Source organism: Chlorocebus sabaeus, chromosome 4 (genome assembly GCF_047675955.1).
Source record: "Chlorocebus sabaeus isolate Y175 chromosome 4, mChlSab1.0.hap1, whole genome shotgun sequence".
In the NCBI taxonomy this organism is placed as follows: domain Eukaryota; kingdom Metazoa; phylum Chordata; class Mammalia; order Primates; family Cercopithecidae; genus Chlorocebus; species Chlorocebus sabaeus.
Window position 1 is genome coordinate 2,281,078 of NC_132907.1, and position 17,361 is coordinate 2,298,438.

The 17,361-nt window shown below is 38.8% G+C and overlaps 1 protein-coding gene across 16 annotated transcripts in view; it reads left to right on the forward strand.

The window, feature by feature from the left end:
• MCTP1 (multiple C2 and transmembrane domain containing 1) overlaps positions 1 to 17,361 on the forward strand; it is a 595,101-nt gene that overhangs the window by 333,057 nt on the left and 244,683 nt on the right. For all 16 annotated transcript variants that reach the window (XM_007978702.3, XM_007978722.3, XM_007978744.3 and 13 more), the window contains exons 3-4: positions 6,561 to 6,703; positions 16,123 to 16,202. In XM_007978702.3, coding sequence (XP_007976893.1) covers positions 6,561 to 6,703; positions 16,123 to 16,202 — 223 coding nt within the window. The remainder of the gene's footprint in view (positions 1 to 6,560; positions 6,704 to 16,122; positions 16,203 to 17,361) is intronic.

The window sequence follows — 17,361 nt, forward strand, 5'->3', positions numbered from 1 at the left end:
GGTTGCCCGTTCACTCTGATGATAGTTTCTTTTGCTGTGCAGAGGCTCCTTAACTTAATTAGATCCCATTTGTCAATTTTGGCTTTTGTTATCATTGCTTTTCGTGTTTTAGTCATGAAGTCTTTGCCCATGCCTATGTCCTGAATGGTATTGCTTAGGCTTTCTTCTAGGGTTTTTATAGTTTTTGGTCTTACGTTTACATTTTTAATCCATCTTGAGTTAATGTTTGTGTAAGGTGTAAGGAAGGGGTCCAGTTTCAATTTTCTGCATATGGCTAGTCAGTTTTCCCAACATCATTTATTAAATAGGGAATCCTTTCCCCACTGCTTGTTTTTGTCAGGTTTGTCAAGGATCAGATGGTTGTAGATATGTGGTGTTTTTTCAGAGGCCTCTGTCCTGTTTCATTGGTGTATATATGTTTTGGTATCAGTACCATGCTGTTTTGGTTACTGTAGCCTTGTGGTATAGTTTGAAGTCTGGTAGCATGATGCCTCCGGTTTTGTTCTTTTTGCTTAGGATTGTTTTGGCTACACTGGCTCTTTTTTGGTTCCATATGAAATTTAAAGTTTTTTTTCTAATTCTCTGAAGAAAGTCAATGGTAGCTTGATGGGAATAGCATTGAATCTGTAAATTACTTTGGGCAGTATGACCATTTTCATGATATTGATTCTTCCTATTCATGAACATGGAATGTTTTTCCATTTGTTTGTGACCTCTCTTATTTCCTTGACCAGTGGTTTGTAGTTCTCTTTGAAGATGCGCTTCACATCCCTTGTAAGTTGTATTCCTAGGTATTGTATTCTCTTTGTAGCTATTGTTAATGGGAATTCACTCATGATTTGGTGCTCTGTTTATTATTGGTGTATAGGAATGCTTGTGATTTTTGCACATTGATTTTGTATCCTGAGACTTTGCTGAAGTTGCATATCAACTTAGGGAGTTTTGGGCTGAGACAACGCGGTTTTCTAAATATACAGTTGTGTCATCTGCAAACAGATAATTTGACTTCATCTCTTCCCATTTGAATACCTTTATTTCTCTCTCTTGCCTAATTGCCCTGGCCAGAACTTTCAATACTGTATTGAATAGGAGTGGTGGGAGAGGGCATCCTTGTCTTGTGCCAGTTTTCAAATGGAATGCTTCTGGCTTTTGCCCATTCAGTATGATATTGGCTGTGGGTTTCTCATAAATAGCTCTTATTATTTTGAAATACATTCCATCAATACCTAGTTTACTGAGTGTTTTTAGCATGAGGGGGTGTTGGATTTTATTGAAGGCCTTTTTCTGCATCTATTGAGATAATCATGTAGTTTTTTTTCATTGGTTCTGTTTATGTGATGGATTATGTTTATTGATTTGTGTCTGTTGAACCAGCCTTGCATCCCAGGGATGAAGCTGACTTGATCGTGGTGGATAAGCTTTTTAATGTGCTGCTGGATTCGGTTTGCCAGTAGTTTATTGAAGATTTTCACATCAATGTTCATCAGGGAGATTGGCCCGAAATTTCCTTTTTTTGTTGTGTCTCTGCCAGGTTTTGGTATCAGGATGATGCTGGCCTCATAAAATGAGTTAGGGAGGATTCCCTCTTTTTCTATTGTTTGGAATAGTTTCAGAAGGAATGGTATCAGCTCCTCTTTGTACCTCTGGTAGAATTCTGCTGTCAATCCATCTGGTCCTGGACTTTCTTTCTTTGGTAGGCTATTAATTACTGCCTCAATTTCAGAACTTGTTATTGGTCTATTCAGGGATTCAATTTCTTCCTGGTTTAGTCTTGGGAGGGTGTATGTGTCCAGGAATTTATCCATTTCTTCTAGATTTTCTAATTTATTTGCGTAGAGGTGTTTATAGTATTCTCTGATGGTAGTTTGTATTTCTATGGGATATCAGTGGTGATATTGCCTTTATCATTTTTTATTGCATTTATTTGATTCTTCTCTCTTTTCTTCTTTAATAGCCTGGCTAGCGGTCTATCTGTTTTGTTAATCTGTTCAAAGACCAGATCCTGGATTCATTGATTTTTTTTGTGTCTCTATCTCCTTCAATTCTGCTCTGGTCTTAGTTATTTCCTGTCTTCTGCTAGCTTTTGAATTTGTTTGCTCTTGCCTCTCTAGCTCTTTTAATTGTGATGTTAAGGTGTCAATTTTAGATCTTTCCAGCTTTCTCCTGTGGGCATTTAGTACTATAAATTTCCCTCTAAATACTGCTTTAGCTGCGCCCCAGATATTCTGTTACATTATGTCTTTGTTCTCATTGTTTCAAAGAACTTATTTATTTCTGCCCTAATTTTGTTATTTACTCAGTAGTCATTCAGGAGCAGGTTGTTCAGTTTCCATGTAGTTGTGCAGTTTTGAGTGAGTTTCTGAATCCTGAGTTCTAATTTGATTGCACTGTGGTCTAAGAGACTGTTATGATTTCTGTTCTTTTGCATTTGCTGAGGAGTGTTTTACTTCCAATTATGTGGTCGATTTTAGAAGAAGTGCTATGTGGTGCTGAGAATAATGTATACTCTGATGATTGAGGTGGAGAGTTCTGTAGATGTCTATTAGGTCTGCTTGGTCTAGAGCTGAGTTCAAGTCCTGAATATCCTTGTTAATTTTCTGTCTTGTTGATCTGTCTAATATTGACAGTGGGGTGTAAAATTCTGCCACTATTATTGTGTGGGAGTCTAAGTCTCTTTGTATGTCTCTAAGAACTTGCTTTATGAATTTGGATGCTCCTGTATTGGGTGCATATATATTGAGGATAGTTAGCTTTTCTTGTTGCATTGATCTTTTTACCATTATGTAATGCCCTTCTTTCTCTTTTTTTTAATCTTCATTGGTTTAAAATCTGTTTTTTCAGAGATTAGAATTGCAACCCTTGCTTTTTTTCCCCCCATTTGCTTGGTAAATCTTCTTCCATCTCTTTATTTTGAGCCTGTGTGTGTCTTTGCACATGAGATGGGTCTCCTGAATACACCAATGGGTCTTGACTCTTTATCCAATTTGTTAGTCTGTGCCTTTTAATTGGGGCATTTAGCCCATTTACATTTAAGGTTAATATTATTATGTTTGAATTTGATCCTGTCATCATGATGCTAGCTGGTTATTTCATCCATTAGTTGATGCAGTTTCTTCATAGTGTCAATGGTCTTTACATCTCGGTTTGTTTTTGCAGAGGCTGGTACCAGTTTTTCCTTTCCATATTTAGTGCTTCTTATTCTGGGTTGAAAATTATTTTCTTTAAGAATGTTGAATATTGGCCCCCAGTCTCTTCTGGCTTGTAGGATTTCTGCAGGGAGATCCACTGTTAGTCTGATGGGCTTCCCTTTGTAGGTAGCCTGACCTTTCTCTCTGGTTGCCCTTAACATTTTTTCTTTCATTTCAACCTTGGTGAATCTGATGATTATGTGTCTTGGGGTTGCTCTTCTCGAGGAGTATCTTTGTGGTGTTCTCTGTATTTCCTGAATTTGAATGTTAGCCTGTCTTGCTAGGTTGGGAAAGTTCTCCTGGATAATATCCTGAAGTGTGTTTTCCAACTTGGTTCCATTCTCCCTGTCACTTTCAGGTACACCAATCAAACATAGGTTTGGTCTCTTCACAGAGTCCCATATTTCTTGGAGGCTTTGTTCATTCCTTTTCATTCTTTTTTCTGTAATCTTGTCTTCGTGCTTTATTTCATTAAGTTGATCTTCAATCTCTGATATCCTTTCTTCTGCTTGATCGGTTTGGCTATTGATATTTATGTATGTTTCATGAAGTTCTCATGCTGTGTTTTTTAGCTCCATCAGGTCATTTATGTTCTTCTCTGAACTGGTTATTCTGTTTAGTAGTTCCTCTAACCTTTTTTCAAGGTTCTTGGCTTCCTTGCTTTGGGTTACCACATGCTACTTTAGCTCGGAGGAATTTGTTATTACCCACCTTCTGAAGCCTACTTCTCTCAATTTGTCAAACTCATTCTCCATCTAGTTTTGTTCCCTTGCTGGCAAGAAGTTGTGATCCTTTGGAGGAGAAGAGGCATTCTGGTTTTTTGAAATTTTCAGTCTTTTTGTACTGTTTTTTTTTTTTCCCCCTCATCTTTGCAGATTTATCTTCCTTTGGTCTTTGCTGTTGGTGACCTTTGGATGAAATTTTCCATGGTCGTCCTTTTTGTTCATGTTGATGCTATTCATTTCTGTTTGTTAGTTTTCTTCTAAAACAGTCAGGCCCCTCTTCTGCAGTTCAACTGGAGTTTCCTGGGGATCCACTCCAGACTCTGTTTGCCTGGGTATCATCAGCAGAGGCTGCAGAACAGCAAAGATTGCTGCCTGCTCCTTCCTTTGGAAGCTTCATCCCAGAGGAGCACCTGCCAGATACCAGCCAGAGCTCTCCTGTATGAGGTGTCTCTCGACCCCTGCTGGGAGGTGTCTCCCTGTCAGGAAGCACGGGGGTCAGGGACCCACCTGACAAGGCAGACTGTCCCTTAGGATAGCTTGAGCTCTGTGCTGGGAGATTTGCTGCTCTCTTCAGAGCCAGCAGGTAGGAACGTTTACGTCTGCTGAAGCTGCACCCACGGCCGCCCCTTCCCACAGGTGCTCTGTCCCAGGGAGATGGGAGTTTTATCTATAAACCCCTGATTGAGGCTGATGCCTTTCTTTTAGAGATGCCCCGCACAGAGAGGAGGAAAGTAGAGAGGCAGTCTGGCACAGTGGCTTTGCTGAGCTGCAGTGGGCTCTGCCCAGTCCGAATTTTCTGCATCTTTGTTTACACTGTGAGGAGACAACGGCTTACCCAAGCCTCAGTAATGGCGGACTCCCCTCCCCCCACCAAGCTGTGCCTCCCAGGTTGACTTCAGACTGCTGTGCTAGAAATGAGAATTTCAAGCCAGTAGATCTTAGCTTTCTGGGCTCCGGAGGGGTGGGATCCACTGAGCAAGACCACTGGGCAACCTGGCTTTAGCCCCCTTACCAGGGGAGTGAACAGTCTTGCTGGCATTCCAGGCGCCACTGGGGTATGGTTAAAAAAACTCCTGCAGCTAGTTCGGTGTCTTCCCAAACAGCTGCCTGGTTTTGTGCTTGAAACCAGAGGCCTTGTGGCATAGGCACCTGAGGGAATTTCCTGCTCTGTGGGTTGTGAAGACCATGAGAAAAGCATAGTACCTGGGCCAGACAGCACAGTTCCTCATGGCATGGTCCCTCATGGCTTTCCATGGCTATGGGAAGGAGTTCCCTGAACCCTTGCACTTCCTGGGTGAGTCGATGATGCCCCACCCTGCTTCTGCTCACCCTCCATGGGCTGCACCCACTGTCTAATCAGTCCCACTGAGATGTACCAGGTACCTCACTTGGAAATGCGGAAATCACCCACCTTCTGCATTGGTCTCACTGGGAGCTGCAGACTGGAGCTGTTCCTATTTGGCCATCTTGCCTGGGAATCAACACTGATTTTCTTTATCATCATAGGGAGTTTAGAAGGTGTCAAGGGATAATACAAAGAATCCAGTTCACTGATTAAACATGTGTTCCCCTTTCTCCTGATGTCTTTCTCTGAGACCTCTGCCCCTTCCTAACATTCTAAAATTGAAACTTCTGAGCAAGAAAAAATGTGGGACCAAGGATGAAGTGAAGCCCACTTTAATACGCATCTTTTCCTAAGCCCATTGGACTAGTATAAACTTTTAGCAGCATATATATACTTTTAAAACTATTTAAATCAGCGAAGATTATTAAACGTCTTTTTATAGTTGACCAGATGATATCAAGAGAAATATCAATCTCTATGATTTGTAACTTTAATTAAATTTACACATTCAATATGCAATAGAGTGTGATTTTAAAAAGCAGATTTTGGGAGACAAGTGCAGTTGTGTTACATGGATGTACTACATAGTGGTAAAGTCTGGGCTTTTAGAATACCCATCACTCAAGTCATATACATTGTACCAAATAGGTAGTATTTCATCCTTCATCCCTCTCCCATCCTCTTACCTTTTGGAATCTCCAATGTCTATTTTTCCATCCTTTGTCTTCATGTGTACCAATTGTTTAGCTCCCACTTATAAAAGAGAACATGCGGTTTTTGACTTTCTTTCTCTGAGTCATTTCACTTAAAGTAATGGCCTCCAGTTCCATCCATGTTGCTGCTAAATACATGATTTCTTTCTCATGGATGAGTAGTATTCCATGGCATATATATCTCACATTTTAACCCAATGGTCTGTTGATTCCATGACTTTGCTGTTGTGAAAAGTGCTGTGATAAACATCTGAGTCAGGTGTCTTTTTGATAAAATGATTTCTTTTCCTTTGGGTACATGCCCACTAGTGGGATTGCTGGAATAGACTGTTTTTAACTACCAGGACAAGGTTATAGGATTAAGATCAGAAGATAAAATAACAATAATAATTATTATTATTATTTATCTATTTATCACTTCAATATATAATAAAAAATTCATAAGAAAACACTTAACTCTTATTTTTCCATAGATAATTTTCATTTAACTTTTCTTCCTTTAAATGCTTTTTTGTTGTTTCAATGAGTGGTTCTCTTGCTTCCAAACCAAGGCATGATTAACATGGATCAATCTGTATCTATTTAACAGGGACAAGTGATCCATATGTGAAGTTTAAAATCGGAGGAAAAGAAGTTTTTAGAAGTAAGATAATACATAAGAACCTCAACCCTGTGTGGGAAGAAAAAGCTTGCATTCTGGTTGATCATCTTAGGGAGCCACTGTATATAAAGGTGAGACATTTATTTGTTTTTTCCTGATAGAAACTGATGTGGAAATCCCTATTTACTGGGTTTTATCATATTTCTTTGTCTGATGAGAGTTTTCACCAGAGATGTGTTCTGCTATTCACCACTCTAATCTATTGATAATATGATAGAAGTGAGATAGAGGGAAGGAGGAGCTAGCAGGGGCATTTTTCTCCAGGACAGTTCTCTTGCCAGTCATTTAGAAAGATTATGAAGTGTATCCCTTGTGCTTGGTATTGCCAGCTGATTTAGTGCACTTTGGGAGCATATGAAAATAAGTTTCCATATAAGCTAACAGAAAGGAGAGCTTACACAGAACCCAGTCTTTCTGTTTACAAATTGTATTATTTAAGATCTGCCATTTCTGGTTGCAAGCAAAATGCTTTACTTGGAACATGAGAAGGGTGAAGGTGATGGGGGAGAAAAATTTCTATCTCTATTAGATTACCAAAAATGGGGGCTGGGGGTAGGGAGACTTTCCTCTTATTTGATGTGATTAAAAGAAAGAGAAGAACTTGAGGAATTGCAACCTAGTTCCTATTCTGAGCCCTATTCCAAGCCCTATTCCTTATTTTATTTTCATGCCCAGCTTTTCTTTAATTCGTATCTCTAGGTACTTACATTCTTTTTTGCTCCTAGGCTCTGACTGTTCATTCAGTGACCAGACGTTTTTCTACTTTTACCACAACAGCACATATCCCACCCTTTTCCCCAAGTTGTCACTACTGGCACATGAGCCAGAAATCTCATCTTTCAGCAATCACTAGGCACACTTCTTCCCCTCATATCATCATTGTATTACCTCTAGTTGTTTCTTTCCTCCACAGAAAGGAACAAGAAATAATCAAGTTGTTACTGAAATTATGAGAGGATAGTTTATAAGAAGGTTGGAAAGAGAATCTCCTAAGTATACAGTTAATAATTTTCTATAAGTCATTAGAGGGAAAATAGACACACACTTGCATAATAAATTGTCTCCATTGGACATTGGCTAAAATTGGCTAAAGAAAATCAATTAAATAGCTTTTTTTTTTTTTTTTTTTTTTTTGAGACAGAGTCTCACTGTCGCCCAGGCTGGAGTACAGTGGCATGATCTTGGCTCACTGCAACCTCCATCTCCTGGGTTCAAGCCATTCCCTTGCCTCAGCCTCCTCAGTAGCTGGGATTACAGGTACTCACCACCATGCCTAGTTATTGTAATTTTAGTAGAGACAGCATTTTACCATGCTGGCCAGGCTGGTCTTGAACTCCTGACCTCAGGTGATCTGCACACCTTGGCCTCCCAAAGTGCTGGGATTACAGGCATGAGCCACTGTGCCCAGCCATAAATAGTATTATTGAACTGTCTTTAACTACATAATATGGGATGGCACCATAATGTTAATATGACAGTGTCCATAGCCAACCCTTCTCCCACAAAAGGGAAGACCTTTATGGTCAGAGATGTTTCTTCCCTGGTCCTCACTTCTAGAGAGGAAGAAATATCCACATGAGAAAAAAAGGAGTTATCTTTGTAATAAAGAGCTGAGATAGGCAATGAAAAAGAATAAGGAAAAGACAAGTGGCCTGTGAAGGAAGTATTATTTCTTGGGTGGGGATGTGGGGGATCAGGAGACATGAGTTAGAGCAATGGTAGTTATGAAGAAAATGGTCAGGAAAGAAAGCAGGTGTTAGTAAGGACAGCAACAGGCTGTTTGGATCTCATTAATGTTGCCGAAGTGCAAAATCATGAGAAGAAAGAAGTTTATTTTTAATTACTTCTACTTTGGATCTATCTTTCATTAGTGGGATATTACTCCCTGAAAGAACCATGTGGCTGTCCTGTCTTTGAAAGGGTTACGTATGAACTTCCCCAAATTATGGTAGATATTGGTCAGGTGATTTTGTTATTCTCTTGTGCTCAAGAATAAGTATTCATCTATGTAGAAATCCAAATGTCAAAATGCATTTTTCAAAAGGAATGTCTTACTAGGCTCAAAAAGTAATAAACAAAAAACTGAAGTACACAAAAAAGAATGGTGGTGTTCTGACTTATAAGTGGAAGCTACATAATGTGCACACATGGACATAGACAGTGGAATGATAAACACTGGACTTGGAAGGATGAGGGGGTAGCAAGGGGCTAGATGATGAAAAATTCCTTAATGGGTACAGTGTATGTTACTCAGATGATGGATACCCTAAAAATCCTGACTTGACTGCTATGCGTAATCTACACATGGAACACAACTGTACTTGCACCCCATAAATTTATACTTTTTTTTTTTTTTTTTGAGACAGAGTCTCGCTCTGTCGCCCAGGCTGGAGTGCAGTGGCACAGTCTTGGCTCACTGCAAGCTCCATCTCCAGGGTTCACACCATTCTCCTGCCTCAGTCTCCTGAGTAGCTGGGACTACAGGCACCTGCCACCACGCCTGGCTATTTTTTTGTATTTTTTAGTAGAGAAGGGGTTTCACCATGTTAGCCAGGATGATCTCGATCTCCTCACCTCGAGATCCGCCCACCTTGGCCTCCCAAAGTGCTGGGATTACAGGCGCGAGCCACCGCGCCTGGCCAAATTGTGTAAATTGTGGCAGTAATGGTCTTGACTTGAGAACAAGAATATACACATATGTATTTATATGTATAAATATACAGTATAGGTGTATATATGCATGTATCTATACATATACTGTATATATAGTCTACATATATACAGTACACATACATATACTATAAATGTATATATGCTGTAAATGAAGACAGCAACACTGTATGCAGGTCAGAAGGCTTGGCTAATGACGCACTATGAGTAAAGAAGCTAAGAAAGAAAGCCCAAAGGTTGTTGAACTTTTTTTCAAATCACTTTGAGCTTTCAATATATAAGATTACGTAGCCACAATTTAACTTCTACCGTACAGAAGAGGATACACAGTCATTTTTAAATATTTTAATACTTTTACTTACATTTTTACATTGTTACTTTTTACATTTCTATGTAAGAAAGACAAGTTAAATAGGAATCATACAAGTCTCTGAGACACTAGTACACGTATAAAATGATGTTACTTTATTATATGCAATACTTTATAATATTTTTAAAGTACTAAATATACTTTTTAAATGCTTTCCAATTTTTTTTCAGTTGATTTTCATTTTCTGTAAAATGCCTAGGGCTTTTCTTCGAAGAAAATCTCTAACTTTTTGCTTTATTTTTTCCATTATTTGCGTTCCATTTTTTGCCTAATCTTGAAGGAAGAATCAAATAAGGCACCTTGGTGGAAATAATATTTGAAGTTATTAGAATTTCATAAAAATTGCATCATTTTTATTGTCTCTATGCAGGCCTGTATGTTTGACTGACTGAGTTCTGATATGATGCCCACATCCTCCACAACAGATTATTACTTAATTGCCCAAAAGATTTTTTAGGGACTAATCAATGCTGTAGTGACTGAGAGTATGAAATGCATCTGTGAACTAGATAATTAGAACACATTAAGTATACAACCCTCCTATCTATAGTTAGAGGAAAAAGAAGAGTCCATCAGTAGCCTGTAATCTGATTTCTATCAATGTAAAAATTGCCAAGGAAAACAAAATTCAATTCTGAGCCAAGGTTATAAAAGTGCATTCAAGTTGAAGTGCTTGTACCTTTTCTTGTAAAAACATTTTATTTTTAAAAAATCTTGGAACTATCATTAAAAAAAAAAAACTACACAAAATAAAAATATTCTTTGCAATTGGTTGGAATTTATGTAACTTTTAATTTGAATGAAAAGAACATATTCTGTGCAGGTGAGAACAAGACTTGGAGAAATAGTTATACAATCTATACATAATAAGGTAAGAATAGAAGCTTGGAGTTAAAATGCAGTGCTTTTAATTTAGACAGGAGCCACTTTAGTCTGCCCTGTATTCACAGTGATGCTCCAACACACCTTAGATAATAGGATAAATTTGACACCCATTTCAGTTGAATTCAAATTCTCCATTGTCATTTCACTGACATTATTATCCCAGGTTCACAATGAACACCAGAATTACAGTAGAAGAGATAAAAGTAACATAAAGGGGAATCTATTTATGTAAATTGTTGTTTGTTTGGCCTAATCATGAGTTGGAGATTGGAGTATTAGTTGGGAGCACTCTTCTAAAAAATAGAAACATTTTGATAGATTAGAAAAATAATTGTATGGGACCACATAACTGTTTCTAAGATGGTCATTTTAACAAATTGGACATTTCCTTAAATAATTCATTTCTTTTATTATTATTATTATTTTTAATTATACTTTATGTTCTAGGGTACATGTGCACAATGTGCAGGTTTGTTACATATGTATACATGTGCCATGTTGGTGTGCTGCACCCATTAACTCGTCATTTACATTAGGTATATCTCCTAATGCTATCCCTCCCCACCACCCCCACCCCACAACAGGTCCCGGTGTGTAATGTTCCCCTTACTGTGTCCAAGTGTTCTCATTGTTCAGTTCCCACCTAAGAGTGAGAACATGCAGTGTTTGGTTTTCTGTTCTTGTGATAGTTTGCTGAGAATGATGGTTTCCAGCTGCATCCATGTCCCTACAAAGGACACGAACTCATCCTTTTTACAGCTGCATAGTATTCCATGGTGTATATGTGCCACATTTTCTTAATCCAGTCTGTCATTGATGGACATTTGGGTTGGTTCCAAGTCTTTGCTATTGTGAATAGTGCTGCAATAAACATATGTGTGCATGTATCTTTATAGCAGCATGACTTATAATCCTTTGGGTATATCCCCAGTAATGGGATGGCTGGGTCAAATGGTATTTCTAGTTCTAGATCCTTGAGGAATCGCCACACTGTCTTCCACAATGGTTGAACTAGTTTACAGCCCCACCAACAGTGTAAAAGTGTTCCTATTTCTCCACATCCTCTCCAGCACCTGTTGTTTCCTGACTTTTTAATGATTCATTTCTATCCAAGCTTAAGAGTTAAAGTTGAAAATGTTACTGTAAGCTCTGTTTAAGTTGAGGACCACATTACTGTCCTGTCCAAAATTATTTGTCAGTAGCTTATAAGGGCACTTTAAAAATGTCATATACCAATGATTCTCATCCCTGGTTGTACACCAGAGTTATTCATAAAAGTTTAAAGAATCTAGAGGTCCAAGTTTCACTTGCTAAGACTCTGATTCAGGACCTCCGAAGTAGAGTCCAAGCTTCTGTATTTTTAAAACACCTCAATAGGTTATTCGGAGGCACAGGTAGGGAGCCACTTTTCTGGACATTTAAATGGAAACAACTGCCAGGAGGTCCAGAGTGGCATGCTTCTTTATTCAAGTCTAGTGGGGAAGTGTGAGCTGCTTTGTCCCAACATTCCCAGCAAAGTACTGAATCCATTCCAGATGGGCCAGCTCGTATCACATGCCTATTTACTGGCCAAAGATATGGAAGTGGCTTAATGGCTAACAAAGGTTGCCTTTATTTTTAAAGGCAATGGTGAAGTCAGTGTCCATTGAACCATATGGACCTTCAAAGAGAAAAAATTGGGAGCCCATAGAAAAGGTAAAAAGGGATATATGTTGGAAAAATCCTCAACTAATATCCCTAACAGAGAACCCAAACTAGGGTTCATTAGGATCCTAGGGGAGCTACTGAGGCAGTAATGATGAGGAAGCTCTGATGAGAACTGGAGAGGCAGAAATAGGATTAGGCTATATCATTTACCTTTGATATAGTTAACTACTTCCTCCATCTTAACATTCTTTCTTCAGTTTGTTTTCAGGATACCATTCTCCTGGTCTTCCTGCTCCCTCAGTAGCTGTTGCTTCTCAGTCTCCTCTCCAGATCCTTCTCCCAGACTTTAAAATATGTTAGTAGGCCCCATGGCCTAAGCCTGAACTAATGTTCCAGTACTCTTCTCTTGCTTACTACTTTCAGCCTCACTGACCCCTGGCCAGTTTCCTCAGTGCCTTTCTATTTCCTGTTCCCTCCTTGTGGAAGACACTTTCCTCTTCATGGAATGCACTTTCCTATTCCCTCATTATGAAACACACTTTTCCCATCATGGGGAAATACCTCCCATTCTGATTGTCCTTTCTGAGCATCATGTATAAATAGTAGTTCCCATCACTCTAGTACTCTGAAATAGTTTTCTCCTTAGCACTTATCACTACTACTTGGCATATGTATTTCTTTATTGCCTATCTCTCACCACCCCATATGTAAGCTCCAAGAAATCAAAGACTGACTGTTTTGATCACTGCTGTATTTCAAATGCCTAGAACAGTACCTGGAACATTGTGGGTGCTCACCAAATATTTTTCAAATACATGCATTAATAAATGCATGAATCGCTTTGAACTGCTAAATTAAAACTTCCCAGAAGCCATAATTACCTATAGACATTTCTTCAGTCATTTGAGCTAGAAATTGAAGCCAGTTGAGTTTTCTATTAAAAACAAAAGCAAAAGCATTTTAACTGGTACACTTCCCAATGGATTTTCAGTAAACAGTAAAGTGAATTTGTTGTTTAAAATTAAATATTTATTGTTCTAAACTCACTTGAGAATGCAGAAGGTGTTACCAAGTCCCAAGCGACTTCTACCTGCTATCTAATGTTTCCAACTAATGGTGTGAAGGCTCCATGAAAGCAAGAATCTCGTCTAAATCATTCATGTTTTAATTCTTAATGCTTCTCTTAGAGCGAGTGCCTAAGATATATTTGTGAAATGTAAACACACTCTGTTTATGACACTCAATACAAGAAGATTTGAATATTGTGTCTTACTAGCCCTAGGATTTGGGGAGAAAATAACATGTACATTTTCAGCTTTGGATTCATTATCTGAAAAATAGAAACAACAATACCTTGTCAACTGGGTTGTGCCTAGTAAATATTGAATAAACATTAATAAGCATTAACTGTGCTTGTTGTCAGTGCAGTGGGAGTACCTTTTCCTATTTTATATCTCTCCTATGCTCTGTATTTCTGAAGCTCACCTAGAGCAATGCTCCCTCTGACAAATAAATAGTATGCAGAGCTTGGAACCAAGTAGCATAGCTAATAATTTCATTAATGCATAGATTCTAGTGTTTCCTTTTCTTCCCACGTTTATGCCTTTGCAGATTAATAGGAACTGAGAGCTAAAGTAGACATCTAGCAGTCGGATAATAGGAAAGACTCTCACTATGAGAGTGAAAAGACGTTGGATGTTGAATTGCCCAGTTGGGCTGTCTGCACTAATAAATTCACTGGATTCACAGCTCTCCACCTCATATGTGTGGGTGAACCTCAGGTGATCTCACTCATTATATGCCACCTATTTTCTCTCCCAAGACTTTAAGCCTAAGGGCGATATGATTAGATAAGATTCCACAAGAGAAATTTCTCCAATGTTTTGGTGTAAATTGTATGTTGTAAAATACACTGCTGCAGCCACTTGCAAATACAGAGATGTCAGTTGCCTAAGATGTGCAATACATGCATGTGCTATGCCACTGAGCAGAGGACTAACGCTCAGAAGTGTAATTGATGAAGGAGAATATTTATTGCAGGAGTGCTGAGCTTTCTACAATAAATGCACTCTTGAAAGGTTGTATGTAAATCAAATGACTGCAAATTGAATAATTTAAAAGGCATTAGGGGAGCTTATTACTTAAATAAATCCCCATGTGACTCTTCAAATCTAAGAATCTTTTTGTAATGCAAAGTATTTATCTTTTTATTTAAGTATCAATTTTTTTACATATTAAGTTTTCTTAAATTGACGTACACCTGTAATATGGAAGAAACAACAACAACAACAGCAACAAAAACCCAGCAACTGATTCAGGGCTGCTCTGCTTTGAGCTTTCTAACTGTTGTGCCAAGAACTGAGCATAGGAGTGTGGGGCTATTGATTCAGCTTCATGGATTCTCACATTCTGGAGCAGCCAAAGGCCTGGGTCATCCATTCAAGAGCAGATGTATCTGGTTATGCTCAATTACTCCGTGTTCAATACAAATGTTTTCTGTCTGAAAAGGTCAGGAAGTGACAGCTCTACATTTCATCTGGTAGCATTTTTTTTTTTTTCATTGTGAAGGGTTTCCCTGATCTTCCTTCCTTACTTCCTCACTTTCTTTTCATTCTCTCTTCTTTTCCTTAAAACGCTTGTCAGAATTTGTAACTGTGTATCACCTATGCACTTCCTTGTTTAATGTCTGTCTCCCTCACTAAACTGTAAGCATTGAGAATGGCAGTTATGCTTACCACTGTTTACTCAGTTGCTAGCATATTGCCTGGCACATAATAAGTACTTAGTCAGTATTGGCTGAGGGAATGAATGAGTGACAAAATAAATAGATGGATGGAAGTTAGCCAGTTCCCATTCACTTAGCATCCTTTGGAAATGGCCCTAACTTATCTAGCTCTGAACTATCCCTCCAGCATCCTTCCGTTCTCTGTCTCTCTCCATTTGCTTCAACCCCACTTGTTTCTTGCTGATCACAACTGATGTGTGAAACACATCAGTCCCTCTCCTGGGCTTGCCATTTCCTTCAGCTGGAGGGCTCTTGCTCCTACTAGCATAGCATACTCCTTCCCATTATTTGGGTGTCTACACAAATATCCTTCCTCAGAGAGGAGTTCCTGGTCTCCTCATCTAAAATAGCAGCTCCCCACACACCTCTTAGACATTTATTTGCTCCATGGCACTTATAACTGAACTGTATTTAGGTATTTATAGGCCATCTCAGACCCTCCATGTAGAATCCAAGAGGTCAGAGACATTGTCTGTCTTACTTACCACAGAGTGAATAAGAACCACACAAGACACAGAGAAGATACTGGAGAGAGAGTATTGACAAAAGGAAGAAGCACATTATCTCTTTCTTCTCCTTTCATTTTAGTTTTTTTGTTGTTAGTCATATTCGTATTATCCCCCAGTAATTGTTTGTGACAATAAAACTTTATTTTAACTTAACCTTAGTAAAACTTTATAAAGTACATTAATCATAGTATCTTTTTACTTATTTGTATGTTTAAAGTGGCATTGTCCTATATCACAAAATGTATCTTTAATGGCCTAAAAATATGAAGATATTGAAATCATATTCTCATCAACCATAGCCCAATATGAAAGACATACTTGTTGAATTATATGCTTCTTCCCACATTTTTGAAGATTTACTATATTTTATTTGATTGTTACATCTACCTTAAAGTTCTATTTGATATAATCAATCAGTAATATTAAGTAAAAAATAAAATGTAATTTTCTTTAAGTATTTTGTGAGACTCTAATATTCCAAAGTACAAAAACAATTATTTTTAAAAATAAATATTAGTGTGCTTTTGGTGATACAGACAACCAACATTTTATGACCAAGACATTATCACATAAAGCTTGTATTGGAGATATTTATAACAAGGCTTTTTCTCTTTGGCTTCTCAGGTATTTGACTATGATTTTGGACTACAGGATGACTTTATGGGCTCAGCCTTTCTGGATCTGACACAATTGGAGTTAAACAGGTAACTTTTGAACTGTTGTAATATCACCACCCCTTGTCATGCAGTGGGCTTGTGTAACAGAAAATGTCAGCTGATCTGGGGTCTAGTTCTGTCATTCACAGTGGTGAGCCTTCATGCTAGTCAGCCTTTCTCAAATCCATCTTCCTCACTTACTGAGTGGAAATAATGGCATCTTCCCTGACTGCCTCATTCAACAACTTTTCAATCAAAAACTTCTTGGATGCCTACCTGCTGTGTTTCCCAGTGTCATGAGCATCCGTGTGAAGAGACCACCAAACAGACTTTGTGTGAGCAATAAAGCTTTTTAATCACCTGGGTGCAGGCGGGCTGAGTCTGAAAAGAGAGTCAGCCAAGGGAGATAGGGGTGGGGCCGTTTTACAGGATTTGGATATGCAAAGGAAAATTACAGTCAAAGGGGGTTGCTCTCTGGCTGGCAGGGGTGGGGGGTCACAAGGTGCTCAGTTGGGGAGCTTTTGAGCCAGGATGAGCCAGGAAAAGGAATTTCACAAGGTAATGTTTTCAGTTAAGGCAGGAACAGGCCATTTTCACTTCTTTTGTGGTGGAATGTCATCAGTTAAGGCAGGAACATCTGGGTGTGTACATGCCATCTGGGTGTATAAGGCCATCTGGGTGTGTACTTGCAGGTCACAGGGGATATGATGGCTTAGCTTTGACTCAGAGGCCTGACATTCCTGTCTTCTTATATTAATAAGAAAAATAAAACAAAATAGTGTTTAAGTGTTGGGGTGGCGACAATTTTTGGGGGGTGGTATGGAGAGATAATGGGCGATGTTTCTTAGAGCTACTTCAAGTGGGATTAGGGGCAGCGTGAAAACCTAGCGTGGGAGAGATTAAGATGAAGGAAGATTTTGTGGTAAGAGGCGATATTGTGGGGTCGTTAGAAGGATCACTTGTCATATACAATGATTGGGGATGGTGTGGATGCGGTTTTGCATGAATTGAAAAACTAAATGAAAGACACAAGCTCTGAATAAGAGAAGGAAAAAAACAGGGATTAAAGGACTAAGAATTGGGAGGACCCAGGACATCTAATTAGAGAGAGCCTAAGGGGGGTCAGCGTAATTACTTGCTTGGTTGCTGAGTTTTTAGACTCTAAGTTTTTGGGGCACAGTCCAAGTTGGTCTGGTGTCTGGAATGA